This window comes from Alexandromys fortis, unplaced genomic scaffold (assembly GCF_014885135.2).
Source record: "Alexandromys fortis isolate MF-2015 unplaced genomic scaffold, M_Fortis_MF-2015_v1.1 scaffold_44, whole genome shotgun sequence".
Lineage (NCBI taxonomy): Eukaryota > Metazoa > Chordata > Mammalia > Rodentia > Cricetidae > Alexandromys > Alexandromys fortis.
The window spans coordinates 1,153,439-1,176,875 of NW_026067921.1; the positions used below are offsets into that span (position 1 = coordinate 1,153,439).

Sequence of the window (23,437 nt, forward strand, 5' to 3'; positions counted from 1 at the left end):
ATAGCAACAAAACATAAAGACCAAGTTAAAGTGGTTTGTGATGTGTCCCAGTAATTCCATTTCTAGGCATGTATTCATTAGAGTTGAAATCACATTTCCACAAGACATCTTGAATACAAATATTAGTATTATAATAACCCCAAAGTGGAAACAACCTATCTAACAAAAGGTCAAATGTTCTCCCTGCAAGGTAGGATGGGACTGCACCATAGAAAGGAATGAAGTATTAAAATGTGTTATATTAATAATGAGCCTGGGAAACACTATTTTAACTGAAAAAAGACCTCGGGAAAAGACCCACTATATGAAATATCCAGACTAGGAAATTCACAGAAACAGAGGTACCTGTGATAGCAGAGAGTGCAATGAGGTTGGGACAGAGCAATGACTGATGGGTAGGGCTTTCACTGATAGTGAAAGATTTCCTGGAATTAATGATGGCTGAAAATCCTGAGGATATATTAAAAACTGCTAACTATAAATAAAAAGCAAGAACAGAAAATGGTAACTGTCCTATCAAGGCCACAGGCTACACAGAACCTGATGCCAAATCTCCAGCCCAGAAGCAAACAAAACAAGCCACAATCCAGGACACACATCAGAAACACAAATATTGTCTTGCGGTTTATTCTTCTTGCAAAAGAACCAGTGCAGCAAAGACATGAATGCTGCCAGTCTGCTCAGGTGATTGCAGAGGCAAACATGTCTGCTTCCCGGAGAACAATTCATCCTCTCTGTAGGAAAAAGTATCTGTGGACTAGCCAGCATCAAGCATCTCTGTGCATTCGGGGGCTGTCTAGATTGGAGGCAGAGTTCCTTCAGCAGTGCCTGGGACAAGATCGACATCTGACCTGCACGATGGCTTGCCTAGAGGGACCCTACCAGTGGCTCTCAGCAACCTTCAATACTTGTTTTTTAAATACTTATTTTATGTGTGTAACTGTTTGGTCTACACATGCTTGCATGACATATGTGTGCCTGGTGCCAGCAGAGGTCAGAAGAGAGCAAATGTGCAAGAACTATGTAAGCCATCACGTGAGTGACAGAAATCCAGGACCTCTGCAAAAACAGCAATTTCTCCAGCCCTCATGCTGGCTCTTGATTGGTGCCTGCACTACAAGACGGTATGCGAGCTGGGAACTAGGCTGGAGATTTAAAAACACGTGCACACAGAGACACGGGGATACAAGAATGCCCTCTTTATTGTGTTCAGGGGCAGCTTATATAGGGATCCTTAACTGATTGCCAAGCCCCAGCCAAACCCACCAGAAACCACTCCCCTGCCATCAGGAACACCTGAGGGTCTCGTGCTCAGAGCAGCTCCAAACACAGGAAAACAAGTTGTTTTGCTCAGAGCAGCTGCAAGCATAACACGTTGTTTACAACAAATTCAGGGTCTGGGGGTCCACAGCCCCCCAACAGGAACACACCTTAGGGGGCATTGAATGGCTTTCTTTCTCACTGGTAGAATGACCATCATGAAACCCTCATAAACAAGGAAGTGGTTAGTGACAAGGTTCTGAGACTCGGTACAGTTTGCCACCAGGTCTCTCTGCTCTTGATTTACTGAGGAGACAAGATTGTGTTGAGGGTTAAACCTCCCTAGGCTTAGGGAAAGACGGGGCTGACAGTCTTTCTAGTCCTCATTAGCTGTGTGATGTTGGACGAGTCACTCCACGGGCTCCTGAGACTCGGTTTCCTCACCTAAGATGAGAATACTAGAGCGTGTTCCTCATGGAGTGATCAGGTGGTTTTACTATGTCAAAGTGGGCTTAAGCAACCAACAGCTTTGTCTCGGCTCTCGGGAGGGTTTAAAGGAGTCTGGAACTAGGTTTGGCAGAGGTTGATGCCAGGAGTGCAGCAAGCGAGCAGACACAGAAGCACAAACCGGAACTGGACGTCGTGGACTTGCAAACCTTTCTATATTAGAAGTCCAGCCACTGGGGAGTCCGGTGTATAGGACAGAACAGAAGCCGAGACAGAAACCGTTGTGAGGCTGAGGCCGGGTCCCCGCTGGCAGACGCACACGAGCAGGGGAGAGAACCTTCATTTGCTGGGTCCTGGCTTAGGGAGGAACCACAAGGGTGGAGCTGGACATGGAGTACTACTCCACGACTCCAATTCTGAGAACTCAGCTACCTGGCTACAATTGGAAAGAATTAAGATTCCACACCCAGTACCTTTATCTTACAAAGTAGGATTTATTAGCAGCCCAAGTTTCCTTTCTTTGCTGTGGATTCATAGGCGTTGACAAACTACCTGACACATTGTAAGTTTGTTTGCTTTTTTTCTATCAGGACGTCCCGCCAGCTGCCAATTCCGGGGTATATGAAGGGTCATGGTCAGGTAGGAGGATCATAACTAACAGACTCTTCCAGGGCTCATCGGGGCAAGCCCTGGTGCACGCGAATCAGAGCCCTGTACCAACACTGAAGGGCTTGGGCCTCATGCTGTGGTCATCTGACAGGAGCGAATGCTTCAACACTCCAGGCTGTGAGCTGGCCAGAGACCTGAGGTGGGTCGGGCATCTCCTTGCGGCTGACAGCCAAAGGCTGCACTCCCAGGCCACCCTGGAAGCAGTCCTTTTTGCCAACCCATGGCTGGGCATCGCGGTCACCTTTACAGTGGGTCTATCACTGCTGCTTGCTTGCCTCCCAGGTGGGTGGGAGTGTCCTGTGGATCAGGGTGAGCCCACAGAGGATGAGGAACACCCCTCCCCACCACAAGACTTCCTGGCACTCTCCGTACAGCACGTAGCCCAAGATGGCCTGTGGGAGAGACAGGTGTAAGGGACCTGGCCTCCTCCGGTGGGCTCTACCATTCCTCAGCGGCTGACTTCTTCCTGAGGAGGCCAGACACCAAAGTCGGCTGCTTCACATCCAACTACCACCTTCACCACATCAATCCATGTTCTTCTGTCTCCTCTGTCGAAGGCAGGGGCTACCCCAACTGAGCAACGGGGCCCAACAGGCCAGCAGGTGGGGCCAGTAATCATAAAAGCAAGCTAGGCCACGTTCAGTCCACTTCAGGACTGACATGCCTGCTCCACCTTGTTGACCTTGGGCTTCTACAGGGAACCTTGACCAGTCTCCTCTGTGCCCACAGCTAATGTTTTCATTCCAGACTTACGAGAGACACGCCAAGGGACTTCACATGCCTGGTGTGATCCCAGAATGACACTCAGATTTCATCCCTACCTAAGCTCTCCAGGTTTAGCTGTTCCTCGACTGGAGGAGCCCAACCTCTGCTTGACTTCCTGTCCTTTCTAGAGCCTGAGCAAGCAGGGGGTTTCCCCAAGGACAACTCAGCCAGAACACGAGTGAGAACAAGGTCAGCAGGCTACTCACCGAGCTGAGTATGTTCGAACACGTCACTGTGACAGACGCAATGGCTGAAGACATAGAGAAACTGAGGCCCCGGCTGAAGAAGGTCCACATCAGAGAATTGGTGCTTGCCATGGCAATAATGCCTAAGACACACAAGCCAATATTCACCTGCAGGAGAGAGGGTCACTGCAGCTACAACCACCAAGGGCGGAACCTTAAAGGCCCGGAGATCTTTAGATGCCTCCTGCAAAGGATATGTAGACCTTGTGGACAGAGAGTGAGAGGTACCTGCCTCTAGGAAAGGGGCATCCTTTTCTTTCCTGTGGACCTCAAATTTCTGGCAGCCTAGTCTCTTGGAAAGAGATGACTTACAAAGTGCATCATCGTCAGAGCCAAGGGCAACCTGCTTGCACAGTGGGTAACCAAAGTCTCATCGCTACTGGAAGAGTAAGAAGAACTTCCACAGTCTAGAGCCCTTCACTGCACTCTGGACCACCCAAAGGCAGGTGCGCTTCAAGCCTGGCAACTGCAACTCGGTTGGTTTTAAATCGCCAGGAATCTAAAAACAAGAGGTCCCCTATTGAGGTCGGGTCAGAGGAGCCGCCCACCCCGCTAGGGGCCTCGTCAGGGCTCCGGCCAGAGGCTGGACGAGGTGGGCAACCGGCTACCTCACCCTAGGAGTCCCGTGCTGGGCACAGGGGTGCACGGGGCTTGCAGGGAGAGGTGGTACGGACATCCTCCCCCGGACTCCCTCCTCGCCTTCCTCCCCCGCCCCGTCCGCCGTCCGCGCCCCGACCCACACCTGCCCGCCGAAGGCCAGCTTGGCGGCGGCGGCAGCCAGGGCCCCGAACGCGCCGGCGCACAGACAGTTGAGCACGCCCCAGAAGCGGCTCCGCATGGCGCCGGCCCGGAGGCGAGCGGGGAACTCCACGGGGGAGTCGGGGTAGGCGGCTGCCGACACGGCGGCACCTGAGGTCGCCGGCCCGGCCGCCATGAGGCCCGCAGCACCCACCACAGCCACAGCCGAGCCTCTGTGAGCCCGGCGAGGGCGGAGCCAAGGCCGAGCATGGAGGAGGCGGAGCGAGGCGAATCTGCCAGTGAACACCGTGCACCACAGAGGGGAACCTGCTGCTGTGAGACGAATCTGCTGCAGTGGCGAATCTGTCACAGTGCTGAAGTGACCTAGATCCTGAAAAAACCCTGCAGCCCAGGGGAAGGACGGGGTGATCTGCAGTTCCATACCTTCTTCTTGGCATGGATGAGCACCTCAAAATGCTGATTCGGGGCTCTGCAGGTCCTGAAGTCAATGTGCACCCTAAAGATGCATGGTGGTGCACGAGGCGGATCTCTGAGTTCGAGGCCAGCCTGGTCTACAGAATGAGTTCCAGGACAGGATACACTGAGCAAAACCAAAACCAAACCAAACAAAATGTTTCCAGCTCTTGCCCCCTCGTGGATGCAGGGGACAGATCTGGAGGCCCGCAGCTTGAGACAAGAGTTTGGGGCAAGTGCCAAGAAAAGCGTCGTTTGTTAACCGCGTTGGTTTGTTAACCACCAGAACCACAATCACTTCAAAATTCATGTAAAGTTATCCAAAAATCTAAAACGCATCACCTATTGTCAGCAATATTACAAGTTAATGGCAATCCTGGACAACACATCTCACATAAGAGGGATGGGGCAGCCTGGCATGGTTGGTGGCACAGGCCTGAGATCCAACACTACAGAGGCCGAGGCAGGATTATCGTGAGCTTGAGGCCAGCCTGGACAACACAGCAAGTACTAGGCCAGCCAAAGACTTTTTGCGACTATCTCAAAAAGGTTTTTTAGTTGTTGTTGTTGTTGTTTTGTTTGTTTGTTTTAAAAAAAGGAGGGTTGGAGACCTAAGTTAGTGCTTCCCTAACACATGGATAATCCTGACTTCAATCCATGACAGTGTATATTGTGGGTACATTTCCTTAAAAAAAAAAAAAAAGTAAAACAAACAAAACCCCAAAGTGCTTTAGAAGGGTATAAAGTGGTGCGGCCAGGCTAGGGGCGCACCTCAGGAGGCAGGGGCAAATGGATCTGTGAGGCCTGGGCTACGCATTTCACTTCTTGTTCAGCACACTATTTCCGTGGACATTCTTAACATGTCCCATTGTTCCGCATGCTGGTAGTTTTGTGCCGGAAATAAGGGGGTGGAGTTTTGGGGGCTGGAGAAATGGCTTAGCAGTTCGGATCCCAGCCACCAGTGTAGGCAGCTCACAACCTCACAGCTCCCCACAACATCAGAGCTCCAGGAGATCCAGTGCCTTTTCCTGGCCTCCATGGGCGCCTCCACTCGTGTGCACATACCCGGACACAGATACACATATAAAAACAAATCTTAAATAAAAAGCATCGATTATCCCAGGGAGTAGTATGTGGTGTAAACGATTCCATGTGCAGTGAAGGAAGTTGACAGGCAGAGGCCTCCTACTGCTTCTCTTGACAGTGGAGAGATCTTAACGCTGTGGAAACGGGCAAGCCAAGCTAAAACCCATCTAAGCTGCTTCTCTCATGGTTTTCACCCAAGATTAGGAAAGTAACACTGTGCTTTTAGCAGAAATGGTCTTCATGTTTTAGCAGAGTAAGGCAGACAGCTGCTGGCATCCGATGTGCGAGGTGTAGAGAAATAGTGGGAAGCCGTGTGGCCAACAGAATCAGTGATTTCAGAGCAAACTAAGCCCAGGTAAAGCTAGTGGGGTGACTTGGTTATTATTTGTGTATCCAATGTCAAAACCTAACTAACAATCTGGGTGTGATGGTGCACACCTAAAATCCTCAAACTTTGGAGGTAGAAGCAGGAGGATCAGGAATTCACAGGCATCTTTGCCTACAGAGTGAGATCAAGGTAAACCTGGATTACACGAGACCCTATGATCCTGGTCAAAAGACTCACAACTAGGGCTTGAGAGTTAGCCCAGAGGTTAAGAGCACTTGTTCTTGCAGAAGGCCTGGGTTTTGTTCCCAGCACCCACAGGTAGCTCACAGTTATCAGTAACTAGTTTCAGGAGATCTGGAACCTTCTTCTGACCTCCAAGGATACCAGGCACACATGTGATACAGGTACATACACGTAGGCAAAATATTTATACACAATTTTTAAAAACTTGTTTTTGAAAAAATTTATTTGACTGTAGAAAAAAATAGACATGTATAAAATGCTCATGACAATAGTTATAAAAAACAAACAAACAAACAAACAAACAAACAAACAAACGTATAGGAACAAGTTTGCTACAAAATCAGCCAGCCATCAAATTCACACCAAGTTTATCAAAGGTGAATCTAAAGAGAAAAGGACTTGGTCAACATTCACCAGAGACCTCAGCTGCAGGTTATTTTAAAGGATCTTCCAGAACTTACAAGTGACTGGAAATCTGGAAGTGCATTGTTACCCACTTGACAGTCTGCTGTTTGCATGCAGAATTCCATCAGAATACTGAGGGTCACTGCACACCATGGTTTATAATTAAGGTCTTTTAGTTTGGCTCTATTACTTGGGCAAGGGCAATCTCACTTTTAAAGAACCAATCTAAACAACGTGATGTTTAGGGAGCTGGCTAGGAGCTTTAGAACTCATTCTTTTTCTTTTCTTTCAAAAGCACATTTTCAGCACGCAACTTTTCTGTCTCCTGTGATTAAAAAAAAGAAAGAAAGAAAGAAAATTAAGTTTCTATTGTTATAGAAGCTATTTTCTTGACTTCCATATATATTCAAATTAAAGCTACAATATTTAGTTTGTGAATATTAAGTAAAAATCTGGCACCTGTGAGATTAGAGTGTGACCCTGTCTCAAAACACAAAAAAGTAAAATAGCAATGACCAATTTATTTTACTAAAATAATCACTTTTAAACCACCATAAATTTACTTAGAGTAGTTTCCAGTTTACCTCAGCAAGCCTGACATTTTCCTTCTTGAGACGCACTACGTACTGGATCTTCTGATGTAGGTTTCGATGACCTATCAATTTTCCATTTTCCTCAGCAAGATACTCGAGCTGCTTTCTCAGCATCTCCATTTCCTGTCAACCCAAGGACAGGAAGATCACTCTGTGCACACCCTCTCACCAGCACCAGCGGAGCGCTGGCCAAGCTTCTGTGGCCTTCTGCACACCAGAGAAACCGAACCACAGATGTGTTTTGTTAATTCTGTTTACTCAAGTATTCTACCTAGCGTGGACAACCCGACACACCTGGAAAGTTCTCTCTCTTTCTTCATACATTTCTTCCAGTTTTGACCGCAGCTGCTCCTTTTCCTGAAATGCTCTGGACTCCAAAATTCTGGTTCGCTCAATCTCCTCACCCATTCTGTGGCAGACCTTTTCCTTACTCTGAAGAGCACTTTGGACTTCTTCTAGCCTGGAAGAATAGCATTACTAACAGTATTGCAAGAAAATATAGTTATAAAACAGGACTCAAACTAGGTTTTTCCCTCTAAGATCAGAATTTGATTTCTTCAGGACTCCTGTAGAGCTGGCAAAAGAACACAGACTTGCTGGGTGGTGGTGCACACCTTTAAATCCGAGCACTCCAGAGGCAGAAGGTAGACCCCTGAATACAAGGCCAGCCTGGTCTACAGAGCAAGTTCCAGGACAGCCAAGATTACACAGAGAAAACCCTCTCTTGAAGCAAACAAACAAAAAGGCTAGAACTGGGGTGGACCTAGGTGGTGAAGGCTTTCCTGACTACGGCTCACGCCCAAGGCTCCGCCTTCCTCAACTCAGTAGGGAGATAGTACTGAGTATCAGATGTGATTGCTTTGTTAGGTCAGTGTTTTAATCCTGAGAAAAACTCTTCAAACCATTTTACTTATTATTTGGAGTTACACTGTTGTGTAGCCCAGGTTGACCTCAAAGTCACTATGTAGCTGAGGATGACCTACTTCCCTTAGCCAAGTGCTGGGGTTATAGGCATATTCCACAATGACAGGCTTCACATTTTTTGTTTTTTTGTTTTGTTTTGTTTTTCGAGACAGGGTTTCTCTGTGGCTTTGGAGCTTGTCCTGGAACTAGCTCTGTAGACCAGGCTGGTCTCGAACTCACAGAGATCCGCCTGCCTCTGCCTCCCGAGTGCTGGGATTAAAGGCGTGCGCCACCATCGCCCGGTCAGGCTTCACATTTTTAATCATAAAAATTTAGTGTGAAACTTTGCTTGACCACATGGAGATGGAAATGAGGTATCATTACAGTCTGTAGGCCTCAAGTGCCTCCAATCTCAGAATAATGATTTCTGATTTAAAAACCAAGCCCCAGACAATGGAACATTAGTTCTGGCATCAGGGGTGTGTACCTTACCCATTTCAGTGAAAAAGGATAGGATTTCACCTACTTTATAAGAGTGTTTCAGTCTTGTAAACTTTCTGTTGGAAACACTGTTTGCTACAATGCAAATGTAGCTAATGCATGTGGAATGTAATACGGACTGATGGAGGAGGTGACACACAGGATCCAAACCTCTCCACAGGCCGGCTCAATCTAGAAATGTGTTTGCAGAGCAAGTTCAGCCATACCCTCAGAGACCATGCAGGAAGTGTCCGCCTCTGCTCTGGTTGAATAAAAAGCTCAGATGCTGCTCCCGCCCACCTTACTGTCAGTCAGGTTTTGTGGCTTGAATGCGAAAAGTTCCCTAGGGCCCATGCATTTTTAATAGCGGACTGGTGCTATTTTAATATCGGGTTCCTGGTGGACGGGCGCTATTTTAATACCGGGTTCCTGGTGGACGGGCGCTATTTTAATACCGGGTTCCTAGTGGACGGGCGCTATTTTAATACCGGGTTCCTAGTGGTCGGGTGCTATTTTAATACCGGGTTCCTAGTGGACGGGCGCTATTTTATACCGGGTTCCTAGCGGACGGGCGCTATTTTAATACCGGGTTCCTAGCGGACGGGTGCTATTTTAATACCGGGTTCCTAGCGGACGGGTGCTATTTTAATACCGGGTTCCTAGTGGGCGGGTGCTATTTTAATACCGGGTTCCCAGCAGACTAGCGCTATTTTAATATCGGGTTTCCAGCGGACTGGCGCTATTTTGGAAGGCAGTGGAGACTTTCTGGAGGAAGTACATCCCTCTAAGACCCATGTCTTGAGGGTTTTCGTTTTGTTTGAGACAGGGCCTCTATGTAGCCCTGGTTGTCATAGAACTTATGATGTTTTGAACTCGAGACCTACCTGTCTCTGCCTTGAGTGCCAGGATTAAAGGTACGCACCATCAGGTTTTACCGCCCGTCATACTTCCTGTTCCCCTCCCACACCCACCCCCGACTCCTGACTACCGATGCGGTATGATGCTGGCTTCCTACTCTTTCTCGTTTTCCCCAACTCCTGACAACCACCAATGCGGTGTGACGCTGGCTTCCTACCCTTGCCTCCATGCCATTCCCCACCACGATGGTCAGGATCCCTCTGGAACCGTAAATCAAAATAAAGCCTTGTTTCTTCCTTTTGTCAGTAATGTATCTAAATACATGGAGACATCTGGCTTGTTTATGAGGGAAGAGAACACTGGCCCATCCTTTTCTCTGCAGAGGACGATGCTGGCCTAAGCTGAGCATAATAAGCTCTGTCTTCTTGCTGGACACTGGTTTGTTTTCAAAGCCCTGAGGATGTCTGGCCTACAAAATGAATTCCAGGACAGCAAGGGCTAAAAGATGAGACCTGGCTAAAAAAGAAAACAAAAGCAGCAGCAGCCACCACCCTATGGAGACAGGATGTTGGAACTGCAGTAGGGTATATTGTAGCCAGTAGTACCAAGTCTCAGTTCCTGATGGTATCACCAAGTCCCAACCACATGAAATCATATATTTCCTGCCCATGTCACCACAGCTTGATATCTTAAGAGAATGTGTTGTGTGAGTGCCCACACTACGGTGTGTGCTCTGTGTGCTTCAAGGACCATATCCCTGAGGACCGCTGTCACCGCAAGAAATACATGCCATACAGTGACAAGGTCCCAAAGGATATATCTAAATTGGCTGTAGTTCTACAAATTTACCTGGAATGTTCACTATCTTGTATGCCAGCTTAACCACTACTACCTGGAAACCTGTTAAACTGCTCTTAACTGTCCATGAAGAACTCAAGAAAACTAAAGACTGCCCATACGCTTTTTTGTTGCTGTTAAAAGTGGTTTTACATGAAAAGCCTATTGAGCAAATACTGGGGTTAGAGACACGGCTAGCAGTTAAGAGCACTCGTTCTGGAAGAGACCTGCAGTTCAGCTCCAGACACCATAAAGGGCAGGTCACATCTGCCTTTAACTAGCTGCAGGGAATCCGATATTCTCTTCTGGTCTCTGCAGGTGTCTGCATGCATGTGTGCATACCCATAAACAAACACATGCATGTAAAATAAAATCTTATTTAAAAAAAAGACTTTGAGCAGGGCAGTGGTGGTGCACACCTTTAATCCCAGCACTTGGGAGGCAGAGGCAGGCGGATCTCTGTGAGTTCAGGACCAGCCTGGTCTACAAAGCAAGTTCTAGGACAAGCTTCATAGCTACACAGAGAAACCCTGTCTCGGGGGGCGGGGGGGGGGGAGACTGATAAACACCAATTATATTCACATATACCACAGAAGGGAATAAGTTATCTTATGTATGTATCTTTCCCTTTAGAGAAGAATTTCACCTACAGGACAGTTTACAACCCTGTAATTCCAGTTCTAAGGGATCTGCTGCCCCCTTCTGGCCTCTGCAGGTACCAGACACACACACACATCATACACAAGGCAAAGAAACATCCATACACACGAAATTAAAAACAACAACAAAGAACTAGGCCTGGCAGGACGGCTCAGCAGGTAGAACACTTTCTGTACAGGCCTGATGACCTATGTGGAAGAAGAGAACCAACATTTGTCCTCAAACCTCCACACACATGGCACAGCGTGTATGCACTCCCCCATAAGAAAGATTTGAACTATAAAAGAGCACACTTACTCTGTTCTCATCTTCAGCATTTCTTCAATAAGTTTATTCTATAATTAAAAAAAGAAAAGATGGTTAGGTTCTTTAATACCTTTACTAAAAAGATTGAGAGGAACAAGACCGTTTTCCTTTGTGCTAATAAAATCAAGCCAATGTCCACTCCCACAATCCCATATGGCTATACAAAGGACACTGGTTCCCAGCATTCCCGCACTGTGCACTAAAGACGTCACACTCGGTTCTAAGCAGATAACTGTGCGTGGGAAATGTAGTGCTTGTGTAGAAACACAAGTGATGGGGGAGATTTGCACGTTTTGGATATTTCTCGTTTGTTAAGTAATATTAACTCCCTTCTCAGATCTTTGATGGAGTTTAAGATTATATAATTATAATTACTCTCTACATTATTTAGACTCCTTGAGATAGAATGTTTAACAAAACTTTTGTTATATGTTTCTTGCTCAATATTGTTTGTTATATTTATTATTTGTTACTATTGTATATAGTTGTATTTGGTTTGGCTCTATCTTATTTAGACAAAAAGGGGAGATGTAGGAGAGACCCAGCCAATCAACTTGCTAGCAGGGGGCGGGGTCCCCCGAGGATATTTTTTACTTATAAAGATTGCGGGCGTGCTCCCAACTGCCTCTTCTGCTTTTCTGTTCTCCATGGGAACCTGTGGTTCTGTAAGTCTATTTCCCCATTAAAGCTGTATATATTATTACAGTCTGTCTGCATTCATTCACACCACTACACACAAGGGCAGACACCAAGTACTGGAACCGCACTGGCTGTGCAGCACCATGCCCGGCTGACAGACACCTTTACTTCTCGGTTACATATTAATACTGATGGTAAATATCCCGATCATCAGTGGGAACACAGTAAAGGTAATAATTTCAAAAGCAAAATGGTTTCTAAAATAAATAACTGTGAATGTTATGTATAAAAGCAGTTCTCACAGAGGAAACTTGTGTAAACAAAGCCATACTTTAGCAAGTCTTTCTTTGACAATCTCCTCTTCATGTTCGTTCTTCAGCGGTTGACTCTCTGGGTGACTCTGACTGCTGCAAAGATTAGGGAACGGACAGGGAAACACTGTCATGTATATTCAAGGATTAATTTACCATTTATTATATCTAACTATAGTAAAGCTACCTGTGCTGATTAAGTTAGTACAGTTAACCAGTGTGACCACAGATGGGATAAAGAGGGCCCCAGAATTCAGGAATGAACCTTATCACTATAAAAGCAAGACCAGCAGAGTGCAGAAACTGAACCAAGGCTTAAAGGAAAAGTTAGTGCAGAAATTTTGCTAAAAGTGGCAACATGAAGATCAACTGAGTTAAAGCGGGCATGAGTTTATGTGTAGCTGAAGATGACCGTGAACTTCTCCCCTTGCCTGCACATTTTGAGTAGGGCTACAGGCAGGCATGGATGACGACACCGGGTTTGTAAGTAGCCCTCCTATTACTAGTCCTCTTGTAGAAAGTTAACAGGCAACAATTCTGCACCATACACTTGACATCTAGTTTGGCTTTGTTTGTGGTATTGGATATTGAACCTAGGGTCTTGGGCATGCTTAGCAGGATGCCGAAGATGCCTTCGTCTGCCTGAACCATACTGCAAAGCAGAGTTGATTGGTGGGAAACGCTCCCCTTTTCTGCATCTTAGACCTTATTTACCTAGAAACTGTGGTAATAAAGAAAATAACTCCCAAAGGGAGTGGCACTATTAGACACGGTTTTGTTAGAGTGGGCATGGTCTTGTTGGAGGAGGTGTGTCATTGTGGGGGAGGAGGTGTGGGGGTTTCAGTTCACTTCCTGTTTCCTGCAAGAGGTAGACTCTCAGCTCCACAACAACAGAAACCCTAATTAAGACAAAACTTAGTACGAGGAGTGAGGTATTGCTGTGACAGCCTGATGATGTTTTTGTTAGCAGTAATTTGGACTGTGTTGCTTTGGGGCAGGAAAGCAGTGGAATGCTTTAAGCATCACTTAGTGTGCCGTACAGTTGGAGCATGGAAGACAGTGGTGCTGTGAACCCGGGCTCAAGAGGATTCGAAATAGGAGAAGAATGTTAATATATGGCCTCGAGACCATTCTTGAAATATTTTGGTGAAGAATGTGGTTGCCTTTTGCCCTTGTCCAAAAAGAGTGTCTAAGGCTAAAGGGAAGAGTTTTGAATTAATTTTGCCGGCAGAAGAAATCTCAAAACAGCCTAGTATAGATTCTGCTGTTTGGTTATTAGTGGTAGCTCTAGTGAAGATTTATAATGAAAAGGAGCAAGCTGAGCAGGATAAATTACAAAACGTAAAACTTGAGGAGAAAGGGGGCACTAAGAAGTAGAATGGAGGGCTGGAGAGATGGCTCAGTGGTTTAGAGCACCGTCTGCTCTTCCAGCAACCACGTGGTGGCTTACAACCATCTGTAATGAGATCTGGCGCCCTCCTCTGGTGTGTGGGCATACATGGAGGCAGAATGTTGTATACATAATAAATAAATAAATCTTTAAAAAAAAAAGAAGTAGAATGGAGCAAAATCCTGTGTTCAAGGAGATAAACACATTTTTAAAATGGGATAAAGGGAGTGGTGACCTCAGGGTAAGATTCTACCCAGCTAAATTTCCATCTAGTGAAAAGAAATTTAAAAAAAGCTTAGAGCTGGATATAGTGGCACACACTTTTAATCCCAGCACTCATAGAAGCTGATGGATCTGAGTTTGAGGCCAGTCTCTGGTCTACAGAGCGAGGACAGTCCAGCTTAGGTGGTGAAGAAACAATTGAAAACAGAAAGCTGGTGAAGACGTAACTGATGAGGGGCATGTTCCAGCCCCAGCAAGCAGCAGAACTTGGCAGCTTCAGCCACATGGTTGAGTTTAGAGTTAGAATAGAAGAAATAGGTTATGGAATCTCCCTCTGTGACCAAGGAAAGCCAGTTGAGGCCTGGCATATGGCAGGGGTGTCCCTGTTGAGGGTCTAGATAGGACATTGTGTGAAGCTGTTGAAGCTGAAGCCTGGATTGTCTTGGAGACTCCAAGATGTTGGAGATGCCAGAGTTGTATGACACCAGCCGAGAAGAGCTGCTAACAGGGAGTGGAACCAGCCCAAGAGAAAGAAGTGTGCTGCAGTCAACGAAGCTGATAGAGGCTGGAGATCTGAACGCAGGTCAAACTATTGCACGGAAATGCAGAGTCTGGAGATGACCAGATGTCTTTGGTCTGGCTTTGGTCCAGTACTTCCTTGCTATGATCCCTTGCCTATGCTTGAGAATGATAATGTATATCCTGAGCCATTATATGATGGGAGTATGTGATTTTTTTTTAGTTTGGTTTTATAGGGTATTACAATTAAGAGACTGTTTGAATCTCAGAAGAGACTTTGAACTTTAGACTTTTAACCACTGCATAGACTGTGATAGGCTGTGAGGACTTTTGAAGTTGGATTGATTGCATTTATTATATGGTGATAAGACTTTGGGATCCAGGGAGTAGAATGTGGTGGTTTAAAAGAAAATGGCCCCCCAGAGGGAATGATACTATCAGGAGGTGTGGCTTTGCTGAATGGGTATGATCTTGTTGGAGGAAGTGTGTCACCGTAGAGGCAGACTTTGAGGACTCATGAATGCTCAAGCCACATCTCAGTTCACTTCCTGTTGCCTGCAAACTGTAGCTAGAACTCTCCGACCCTTCCCCAGCACCTGTCTGCCTGCATGCCTCCGTGACCCATCATGATGGTAACAGACCAAATCTCTGAAAACGTAGCCACCCAACTAACTATCTTCCCTAGTAAGAGTCGCCATGCTGTCTCTTCCCAGCAACAGAAACCCCACGACAGCTACTTAACAAATACAGATGCTAGGTTTCAGACTGTGGCTCAGTGGTGGGGCACATGGCTAGTATGTAAGTGCCCAGCAGAGGCAGGTGGCTCTGTGAGTTCCAGGCCAGCCTGGTCTACAAAGCCAAGGCTACCCAGAGAAACCTGTCTCGGAAAATCAAAACAAAAATCAAAAAGCAAGGTCTAGTCGTGCACACCTTTAATGCAAGCACTCAGGAGGCAAAGGCAGGAGGATTTCCGTGAATTCATTCATGGCCAGCCTGGTCTAGTGAATTCTGGGACAGCCAAAGCAATAGTGAGACATAGTCTCAAAAACCCCCACCCCAATAAAAACAAAAACAATCCTCCCTTCCTAAAACAAACCAAAAAAAAAAAAAAAAAACCAAAAATCAAAAAACAAAAACCCTTTTAAACGGAAGCAGTTTGTGCTGTGTGACATTTTGTTTGTGTTCTGACAAATAAAGCTTGCTTGGAGTCAGAGGGTGAAGCCAGCCACTAGTCAACCATAGAGGTCTGGAGGTCTGTACAGAGAGGGGACAGGAAGTGCTAAGGTGGGGCGAGAGAGGATCTAAGCTCGTTTGGTTGGAGGAACTGGGGAAGCAGGAAGTCACTGGTGGCCATTCCGCTGCTTCTCTGATCCTTCAGGTTTTACTCAATCTCTGACTCTAGGTTTTTATTGATATAACGCTTCTGATTTGGTTCAAATATTCCACATCTTCTGAATGTATTCCAAATGTTTAGTCCACAGAGCTGGTAAGTAGATGCTAGAAAGAGCCACACCCTGCACAGAACTCAAGCCAAACAAGCACTGCCCGGGTCAGGGGAAGCGTGCACTGACCTCATCTACATAAGGACGCACAGGCAGACCAAGTCCAGAGAGAGGACTTCTGCTCTCACTCACCCACTGTCCTTCTGCCTTTTAACATCATCCAGCTGACTTTGCAGGAGCCAGTTTTTCTCTCTTAATTGCTGAGACTCCAGGCGCAGAGTCTCCATTTCACACAGCTGATCCTGAGAACACACCAAATAGCTTTTTTCAGAAGAAATATCAGACTGGATGCTATTTTCTTCCCAAGGTTGTGACTGAAGCTGGGTGTGGTGGCACACACCTTTAATTCCAAAACTTGAAAGGCAGAGGTGGGCAACACTCTGAGTTTGCTGGACATAAGGAGTTCCAGGACAGCAAGGTCTGTGAGGTGACACTGTGTCACCCCCCACGTCCCCAAAGAAAAGGTTGTGACTGAGACAGGAACTCCTTTTTTTTACATTACCTTTTTTTTTTTTGTTTTTCGAGACAGTGTTTAACTGTGCAGCCCTGGCTACTCTGGAACTCACTCTGTAGACCAGGCTGGCCTTGAACTCACAGAGATCCTGCCTCTGCCTCCCAAGTGCTGGGATTAAAGGCGTGTGCCACCACTGCCTGGCAATATTTATAAAGTACAGCACTGAGTATTATTGGATTAAACAGTTGGGGATGGGTTCTTGGAGACCGTGACTCATGAACATGTTCAGTGTCTTAAACAGCCTAAGAGAGGAGAGAAAAAGAAACTACACCGAGGGGCTGGGAAGATGGCACAGTCAATATAGTGCCTGCTCTGAGACCTTGCCTCAAAAACTAAGGTGAAAAGTGATAGAGAAACCCATGTGATGTTGACCGCTGGCCTCCACAAGCACATGCACCTAAGACATACATGCCACATTTAAATCTGTGCTGAGGTAATATGCTATTAATCTGGCAAAGATTCAGAAGTTGGACAGTACTGAGGTGAAGTTCAAGGAATCGGGCCTCTTATTCATTGCTCGTAACAGTGTGGTTGGTAGAGACTATGATACTAAAAACCCCACACGGCAGGGAAAGGGAGCTTACAGACTTAGTGAGTATGTACTGAACAGTTTTAAAAAGGAAGGAAAAGAAAGTGGCAGCTTCCCGGGACAACAAAGTAGACGACCAGGGGTCAAGGGTGGGAGGAAGACTGAAAAAGTTCTGGCCTTTTGAACGTGGATCAGCAGCAGCTGGAAGGAAGCTGCAGATTCTTAAAGCCATGGAAAGGAAACGTCATGTACCTTCATCCTGAGGATTTCAGCATTTCTGACTTCTCTTTCTTCATTTAGTTTTGTAACAAGGTGCTGCAAAAAATTCTTAGAGGCCCGTCCATCTTCAATCTCTTGTTCTTGTGTTTCCAAGAGTTTTGCCAAATGAGGTTGAAAAGGAGGTGGTGTTTTGGGACTCTGAAACGAAAATCATACTGCATCCAAATGCTCGCTTACACGATACCATGAAGAGTTCAGTTGCAGTCCACACACCACACGGATAACATGCAGGTTTTCATGCATATGCCTCGCCCCTAGAACACAGGGCACGCTGAGAAAGGCCACTTAGTTTATTATTTTAATTCCCATCCAAGCAAAACAAAAGAATTTACCAGGTAGAAAGCAGACGGGGTGTTAATGAAGAGATTTTTCTTAAAAATTATAAGGAATAACGATTTACACATTTTTCTTTGAAAAACTGATTATTCTGAAATGCACTTTTTTGGAAAAGTACCTGTGGATACTCGGTAGCAAAATCCATCACATGCCCCAGCTGTCTCATTTTGAAGTTATATTCATTCTTCTTCTGCTCTACTTCCTCTTTCTCTTGGTTTAACTGGGCAAATTGAACAGATAACAGGTTATAGTTTAGAAAATAATTCAGGACACACAGTCCAATTAGAAAAGACAAGTTTCCCCAGTGCCAACCACCAGAGAAAAGCACATCACAGTCAGTGTCCTATCCCTGTCAAGGTGAAAGAGCTGTACTAGTTGAGGACCTGGAGACAGTCTGTATTGCTATTGGTATGCCAATTAGTACAAACCCATGGGAAAGGGGGAAGGTCACCCCTAAAACAAACTACAACTCCCACGTGGTCAGCAATCTCAGTTCTGGGTCTTTATTTGCAGGAAATGAAATGGTGTATGTGTGTGCTTACATATGTGTGGGATCACATGCAGAAGCATGGTTGTGACCTGTGGAGGCCAACCGCTAGTCAGTGTGCTCAGGGGACTCCCTGGCTCTGCTCCCTGCACACTAGATCACAAGTAGGCCACCACGTCTACCTAGTTATTGTGAGTTTTGCACATCTACACTGCAGGACGTATGCTTGCCTGGTAACTGCTCTATCCTCCCCAGTTGATACAATACTTGAGGAGAGGGCTGCATCCCTGTGTTAACCACACCCTTGTTCACAACAGCCAAAGCACACAGTAAATCCACGGGCAGATGGAAAGAAAACAAGGAGTACCTAGATACAAAAGAGCACTAGCCAGCCTGTAGGACAAGGCAAACTCTGTCATTCGCAATAAAATGCATGAACCTAGAAGATACCACAAAACTGACAGAAGCCAGGGCAGAAACACAATGAACTAGCTTCTATGTGGAACCCACAACAGCGTCACTCAGAAGAGTTGAGAGGAATAGTAGTTATGAGAGATTGGGGAGTTAAAGAGCCCTGGACGGGAGGTGTCCATCAAAGTCTATCAAGTTCAGACAGGAGAGTTTTTGAGATCTAATATATCTTGAGCACAAGCAAAACTAATGCATAAAGTATAGTTCAAAACAGGAAAAACTGTATCACAAACAAAACAATAAGTGAGGTAAGGGATATACTAACCAATCTGATTTAATCATAGTATAATGTACACACATATGAAGGTAATGGATATACTAACCAATCTGATTTAATCATAGTATAATGTACACACATATGAAGGTAAGGGATATACTAACCAATCTGATTTAATCATAGTATAATGTACACACATATGAAGGTAAGGGATTATACTAACCAATCTGATTTAATCATAGTATAATATATACACATATCAAGGCAACACAGTGTGGCAAGTGAGATGCCTGATGCCTGTAATCCCAGAATTCAGGGGGTGGAGATTAGGAAGATTATCATGAGTTTGAGGACAGCCTGAATTATAGAATATCAGGCCAGTCTGGGCTGCCTGCTGAGTACCAGGCAAGCCAGAGCTACAAAGCAAGCTTGTTTCAACAAACTCCAGCAAAACCTATTAATATGACCTCACAAATATATCTAATTATTTATTACGCAAAAAAGATATTTTATTCTGGGTGCAGTGGCGTGTGCCTGTACTCTCAGCCCTCTGGGAGGTGTGATGTGGGAGCCCTCTGAATGCTGTGATTACCATTAATGAATAGAGAAACTGCTTTGGACTATAGCAAGGCAGAACTTAGTTGGGGGGGGGCACAACTGAATGAATGCTACGAGGAAGAAGGCGGAGTCAAGGAGAAGCCATGTAGCCCTACTGGACACAGACGCCTGCACTTCACTTGGTAAGCCACAGCCATGTGGCAATACACAGATTAGTAGAAATGGGTTAAATTAAGATATAAGAGTTAGCCAAAGCTAGAGCTAATGGGTCAAGCAGTGTTTTAATTAATACAGTTTCTGTCTGATTATTTTGGGGCTGAGCAGCTGGGAACCAACAAGTGGCCTCCCCACAACAGAGGTGGAGGCAAGAAAATGATGAGCTCAAAGCCAACCTAATAACTAGTGAGACCCAGTCCCAAGCAACAGCAAAAACAGGTGTGTCTTAAGTGTTATACGTGTGTACTGCTGCCATGTGTCAAAGACCCAGGCAGGGAGGGAAGTCCGTGGTGGAATGGAAGCCTCTATCTAATCAACCCATTTGCCGACTTTCTGTGCACAGAGAACTCAGCCACAGCAGGACAGTCAGGACACCCTGGTGTCTCAGTGTGCCCCTCACCTTGTGCTGAAGCTCCTGGATCAGCGCCTCCTTCTTGGTCAGCTCTTCCTGGGCAGACTGCAGGAGCCCAGAGTGCTTCTTTGAGGCCTCTGTGAGCGTGTTCAGCTGCTCAGTGGCATGGGCCAGATCTTCACACAGCATGTCCTTCTGTTAGGAAACAATGTCCCAAAGGAAATAGTTCATATCTATCGTGTTTGTTTCATAAATCATTGCATTCTTATAAATTTTTTAAAGTTAGAAAAGTTGCATATAAAAATCTTTAAAATCCTCCCCCCTCCAGTTTATGGGCTAAACCATTCCAAGACAACCCAGGCAGTTGATACATAAATGAACAGGCCTAGTCGTGATTTCAGCAGATTCAGGCTTCTGTGTAAGGCTAGGTAGTAGGCTCTTTCTACTCAGGGATTTAGAGTTGATCTTTTCATGGAGAACACTCAAGATGCAAAGCTTACTTAATATCCCACTAATTGAGTTTTATGGGCTTATATGTGTATATTTGCACAATGCATGCACTTGTGTGTGTAAATGCGTATATGACATGTACAGGTGTCAGAGGTCATGTCAGGCATCTTTATTATTCTACACCTTATCTTGTGTGTGACAAGATCTCTCACTGGACCTGGAATAAACCACTTGGCTAGACTGGTTGGTTAGCAAGCACCCTGGATCTGTCTGACTCTGCCCACTAGCGCTATACTCTGTGGTTACAGATTTAGCTGCTAAGCCCAGTTTTTACATTGGCTGAGGATCCAAACATGGGTCTTTATGCTTATGCCGCAAGCACCTTATCCACAGAGCCATATCCTCAGCCTGATTCTGGGCTTCATATTCTAGAAGGTAAATGGATAGAAAAAAGAAAAAAGGAAAGTGCCACGATAATGATACCCACCTCAATGTCCTCTGAGAGGATTCTCAGTCTGAGAGTTTCTTTTAGTTCCAGGATATCCACTTCCTGTCTCCTGATCAACTCTTTGCTCTCTTCTTTCTCAGCCACAGCAACATTGTACTTGCACTGCAGAAAATAAAGTCAGGGCACAAGAGCTTCGAGCAGGACGTCCGTTCATCTGTACGTCACAGCAACTGAGAAGGGACCCTGGTTCCGAGGTGAGGACCAGACTGCAAGCTAACCCAGCAACTCCTGGTGGCTCTTTTTGTTATTGTTTTGGGTTTCATTATTTTTATGTGTGTGTATGCAAGTGCACTTTGCATGCCAGGTATGTGCAGGTGCCCACAGAGGGTATCAAATCCACGCGGCTGCAGTGACAGGAGGTTGTGAGATGCCCAATGTGGAGGACGGGCTAGGTCTTCTGGAAGAGCAGCAGTTGCTCTTACCACTAAGCCGTCTTTCCAGCCCGACAAACTGTTATTGAAGGAATAAGAACTAGTGTACATGGCAAGGAGAAACAGGACAGTTCCAAAGGTGTTAAAGAAAACCAGCTGGCTTTGCCAGCTCATCAGAGACTGCTTGTGAAGATAAATGTGGAGCTAAGCAAGTTCCTTTGGAGCAGAACAGATGCAGATGAAAACCTTCACCCTGAGCCAAGCAAAGGGAGAAGCTACTTCAGGAAACGGTATCATTGGGTCTCAGATCAGGGGCATAGTTCCATATGACAAGCACTGCAAATTTAACTAAAACGTAACTTCCTTTCTTGAGGCGAATAAGGAGCCCCACCTTAGCCTTAACTGTTACCGGCAATACCGTTTGTTTCTGATCAGTGGTTCCCGGCACACAAATGTTCTATCCCGAAGTGTGTCCACTGCAACCTCACAAGTCCTCTGGGTGTTCACTTCTGCAATCGAGCTTACTCTACCACAGACTGTGACTGAACTTACATTGATGTCTTGTAGTTCTTGTTTCAGGGTGTCTATGGTTTCTGATTTTTCACCAACTGATGTTCTTAACTCCTGGATTTGGTTCATGAGATTAGTGACAAGTTCCTGAGAAGGACAAAAACAATATCTTCAAAACCAGTGACATGGAGATCATTTTAGACGATAAACTGTTGCTGTTGCAGTCTTGTCTGAGCACCTGACTGCCAGATGCTGGTGCTGTTCTGGGAGCTCACAGAGGTAAGGCCGAACTGGAGGAAGTGGGTACTAGGGTTACAGCCCTAATTCCTACCCACGGCCTCTGTTCTCCCTATCAGGTGCCATGCAATCAGCAGCTACAAAGAGCTCCTATGAGTAAGTATAAACCTTTCCTACTATAAAGTTTTTTGGGGAATTGTTTGGTCACATAAATAAGAAAAGTAGCTAACACACAAACCATTTGTTTTGTAATGGCAAGAAAGGAAGCCAATTTACTTTAGCAAAGTATTATATAATACTCTACCTTCCACAACCTTTTTTTCTTTTAAATTTTTGTTTATTTCTTTTTGAGGCAGGGTTTCACCACGTAGGTCAGGTTAGCTTCCAAATCTTTATGTAGCTCAGGCTGGCCTCTTAACTACCCTTCTTGCCTCTATCTCCTAAGACCTGGTATGATGGGTGTAGACTGTTATGTTCATTTTTATATTTGGACAGACAAACCACTTTTATTATTCTGGTGAAGCCAACAATAAGGACTGAGACTGTGTGTCATGAACTTATCATCAGTAAAAATGTGTCAGCGTCACAGCGGGATTCTAGCTGAAAGGACGAGGTGTTTCATAAGCCTCTAGAGGTACAGTGTACGCCGGACATGCCGGCGTGTGTAGAGGAACAGTGTACGCTGGACATGCCGGCTTGTGTAGAGGAACAGTGCACGCTGGACATGCCGGCGTGTGTAGAGGTACAATGCACGCTGGACATGCTGGCGTGTGTAGAGGTACAGTGCACGCTGGACATGCCGGTGTACACGCACAGTCTCACTGCTAAGGAGGCAAAGACAGGGGGATCTCTGTGAGTCTGAGGCCAGTCTGGTCTATATCATAAGTTCCAAGCCATTCAGGATTACACAGTGAGACCTTGTTTTAAAGAAAAAAAAAAATGCCTCAAATGTACATGGACCAGTCTGTAAGTCATCCTGAGGTAAGAAATAGTTCAGGAGACAGGAATGATGCACCTGTATCCCAGATACTCAGGTAAAAGGATTGTGATTTCAAAGTCAGGTAGGGCCACACAGAGAGATCAGGGCTCTAAAACTAAACATACAACACCAAAAATAAACAAAATGTAGAAGTATAAAACTCAAACTTTACCTTGTCCGAATCTCTAGACTTTTCCAGAGAACTGATCACGTTTTCAGTAGCAAGCAAGCTTTCTTCTAGTTTCTGTACTTTTGCCATCTGTGGGGAAAACAAACAGTCTTAGAAAATAATGCAATCACACACATTTAAAAACAACAAAACAGGTGATAATTACTTTGCATATTACAGAGTCTGCACTAACAAGGGACAAGGCTTGGAGTGGTTTTGTGGTTTCTACTAAGTGAGCCCAGCAGCTCTCATTATAGCCACCTGGGAGTCAGAAAGAGTTGGTGAGATGGGGAGTAGCTGTCCTCTGAGCTACACAGACAGACAGACAGACACAGACACACACACACACACACACACACGACGGGGTGCACAGC

At 45.7% G+C, this 23,437-nt stretch overlaps 2 protein-coding genes across 2 annotated transcripts in view; both read right to left on the reverse strand.

The window, feature by feature from the left end:
• Positions 1-2,070: 2,070 nt before the first annotated feature.
• Positions 2,071-4,393, reverse strand: Tmem42 (transmembrane protein 42). Its single transcript, XM_050141597.1, has 3 exons — positions 4,129-4,393; positions 3,348-3,494; positions 2,071-2,768 (listed from the first exon to the last, which is right to left on the reverse strand). The coding sequence occupies exons 1-3, from the start codon at positions 4,318-4,320 to the stop codon at positions 2,634-2,636; spliced, it is 474 nt and encodes a 157-aa protein (XP_049997554.1). The 5' UTR covers positions 4,321-4,393; the 3' UTR covers positions 2,071-2,633.
• A 458-nt stretch (positions 4,394-4,851) lies between these two features.
• Positions 4,852-23,437, reverse strand: part of Kif15 (kinesin family member 15) — a 53,917-nt gene continuing 35,331 nt past the window's right edge. The window contains exons 24-35 of the mRNA XM_050141596.1: positions 23,067-23,153; positions 21,721-21,825; positions 20,777-20,899; positions 19,888-20,034; positions 17,657-17,758; positions 17,176-17,340; positions 16,013-16,122; positions 12,268-12,343; positions 11,289-11,326; positions 7,548-7,713; positions 7,245-7,376; positions 4,852-6,985 (exon numbers count right to left, since the gene is read on the reverse strand). Coding sequence (XP_049997553.1) covers positions 6,923-6,985; positions 7,245-7,376; positions 7,548-7,713; positions 11,289-11,326; positions 12,268-12,343; positions 16,013-16,122; positions 17,176-17,340; positions 17,657-17,758; positions 19,888-20,034; positions 20,777-20,899; positions 21,721-21,825; positions 23,067-23,153 — 1,314 coding nt within the window. The 3' untranslated portion in view covers positions 4,852-6,922. The remainder of the gene's footprint in view (positions 6,986-7,244; positions 7,377-7,547; positions 7,714-11,288; positions 11,327-12,267; positions 12,344-16,012; positions 16,123-17,175; positions 17,341-17,656; positions 17,759-19,887; positions 20,035-20,776; positions 20,900-21,720; positions 21,826-23,066; positions 23,154-23,437) is intronic.

Excerpts from the sequence above, each read along its gene's own strand:
- Tmem42 (XM_050141597.1), bottom strand. The coding sequence starts at position 4,320 with ATGGCGGCCGGGCCGGCGACCTCAGGTGCCGCCGTGTCGGCAGCCGCC. Across the intron at positions 3,495-4,128 it reads AGCTGGCCTTCGGCGGGCAG|GTGAATATTGGCTTGTGTGT; the intron begins GTGTGGGTCGGG and ends TCTCTCCTGCAG. Across the intron at positions 2,769-3,347 it reads GTTCGAACATACTCAGCTCG|GCCATCTTGGGCTACGTGCT; the intron begins GTGAGTAGCCTG and ends TCTCTCCCACAG.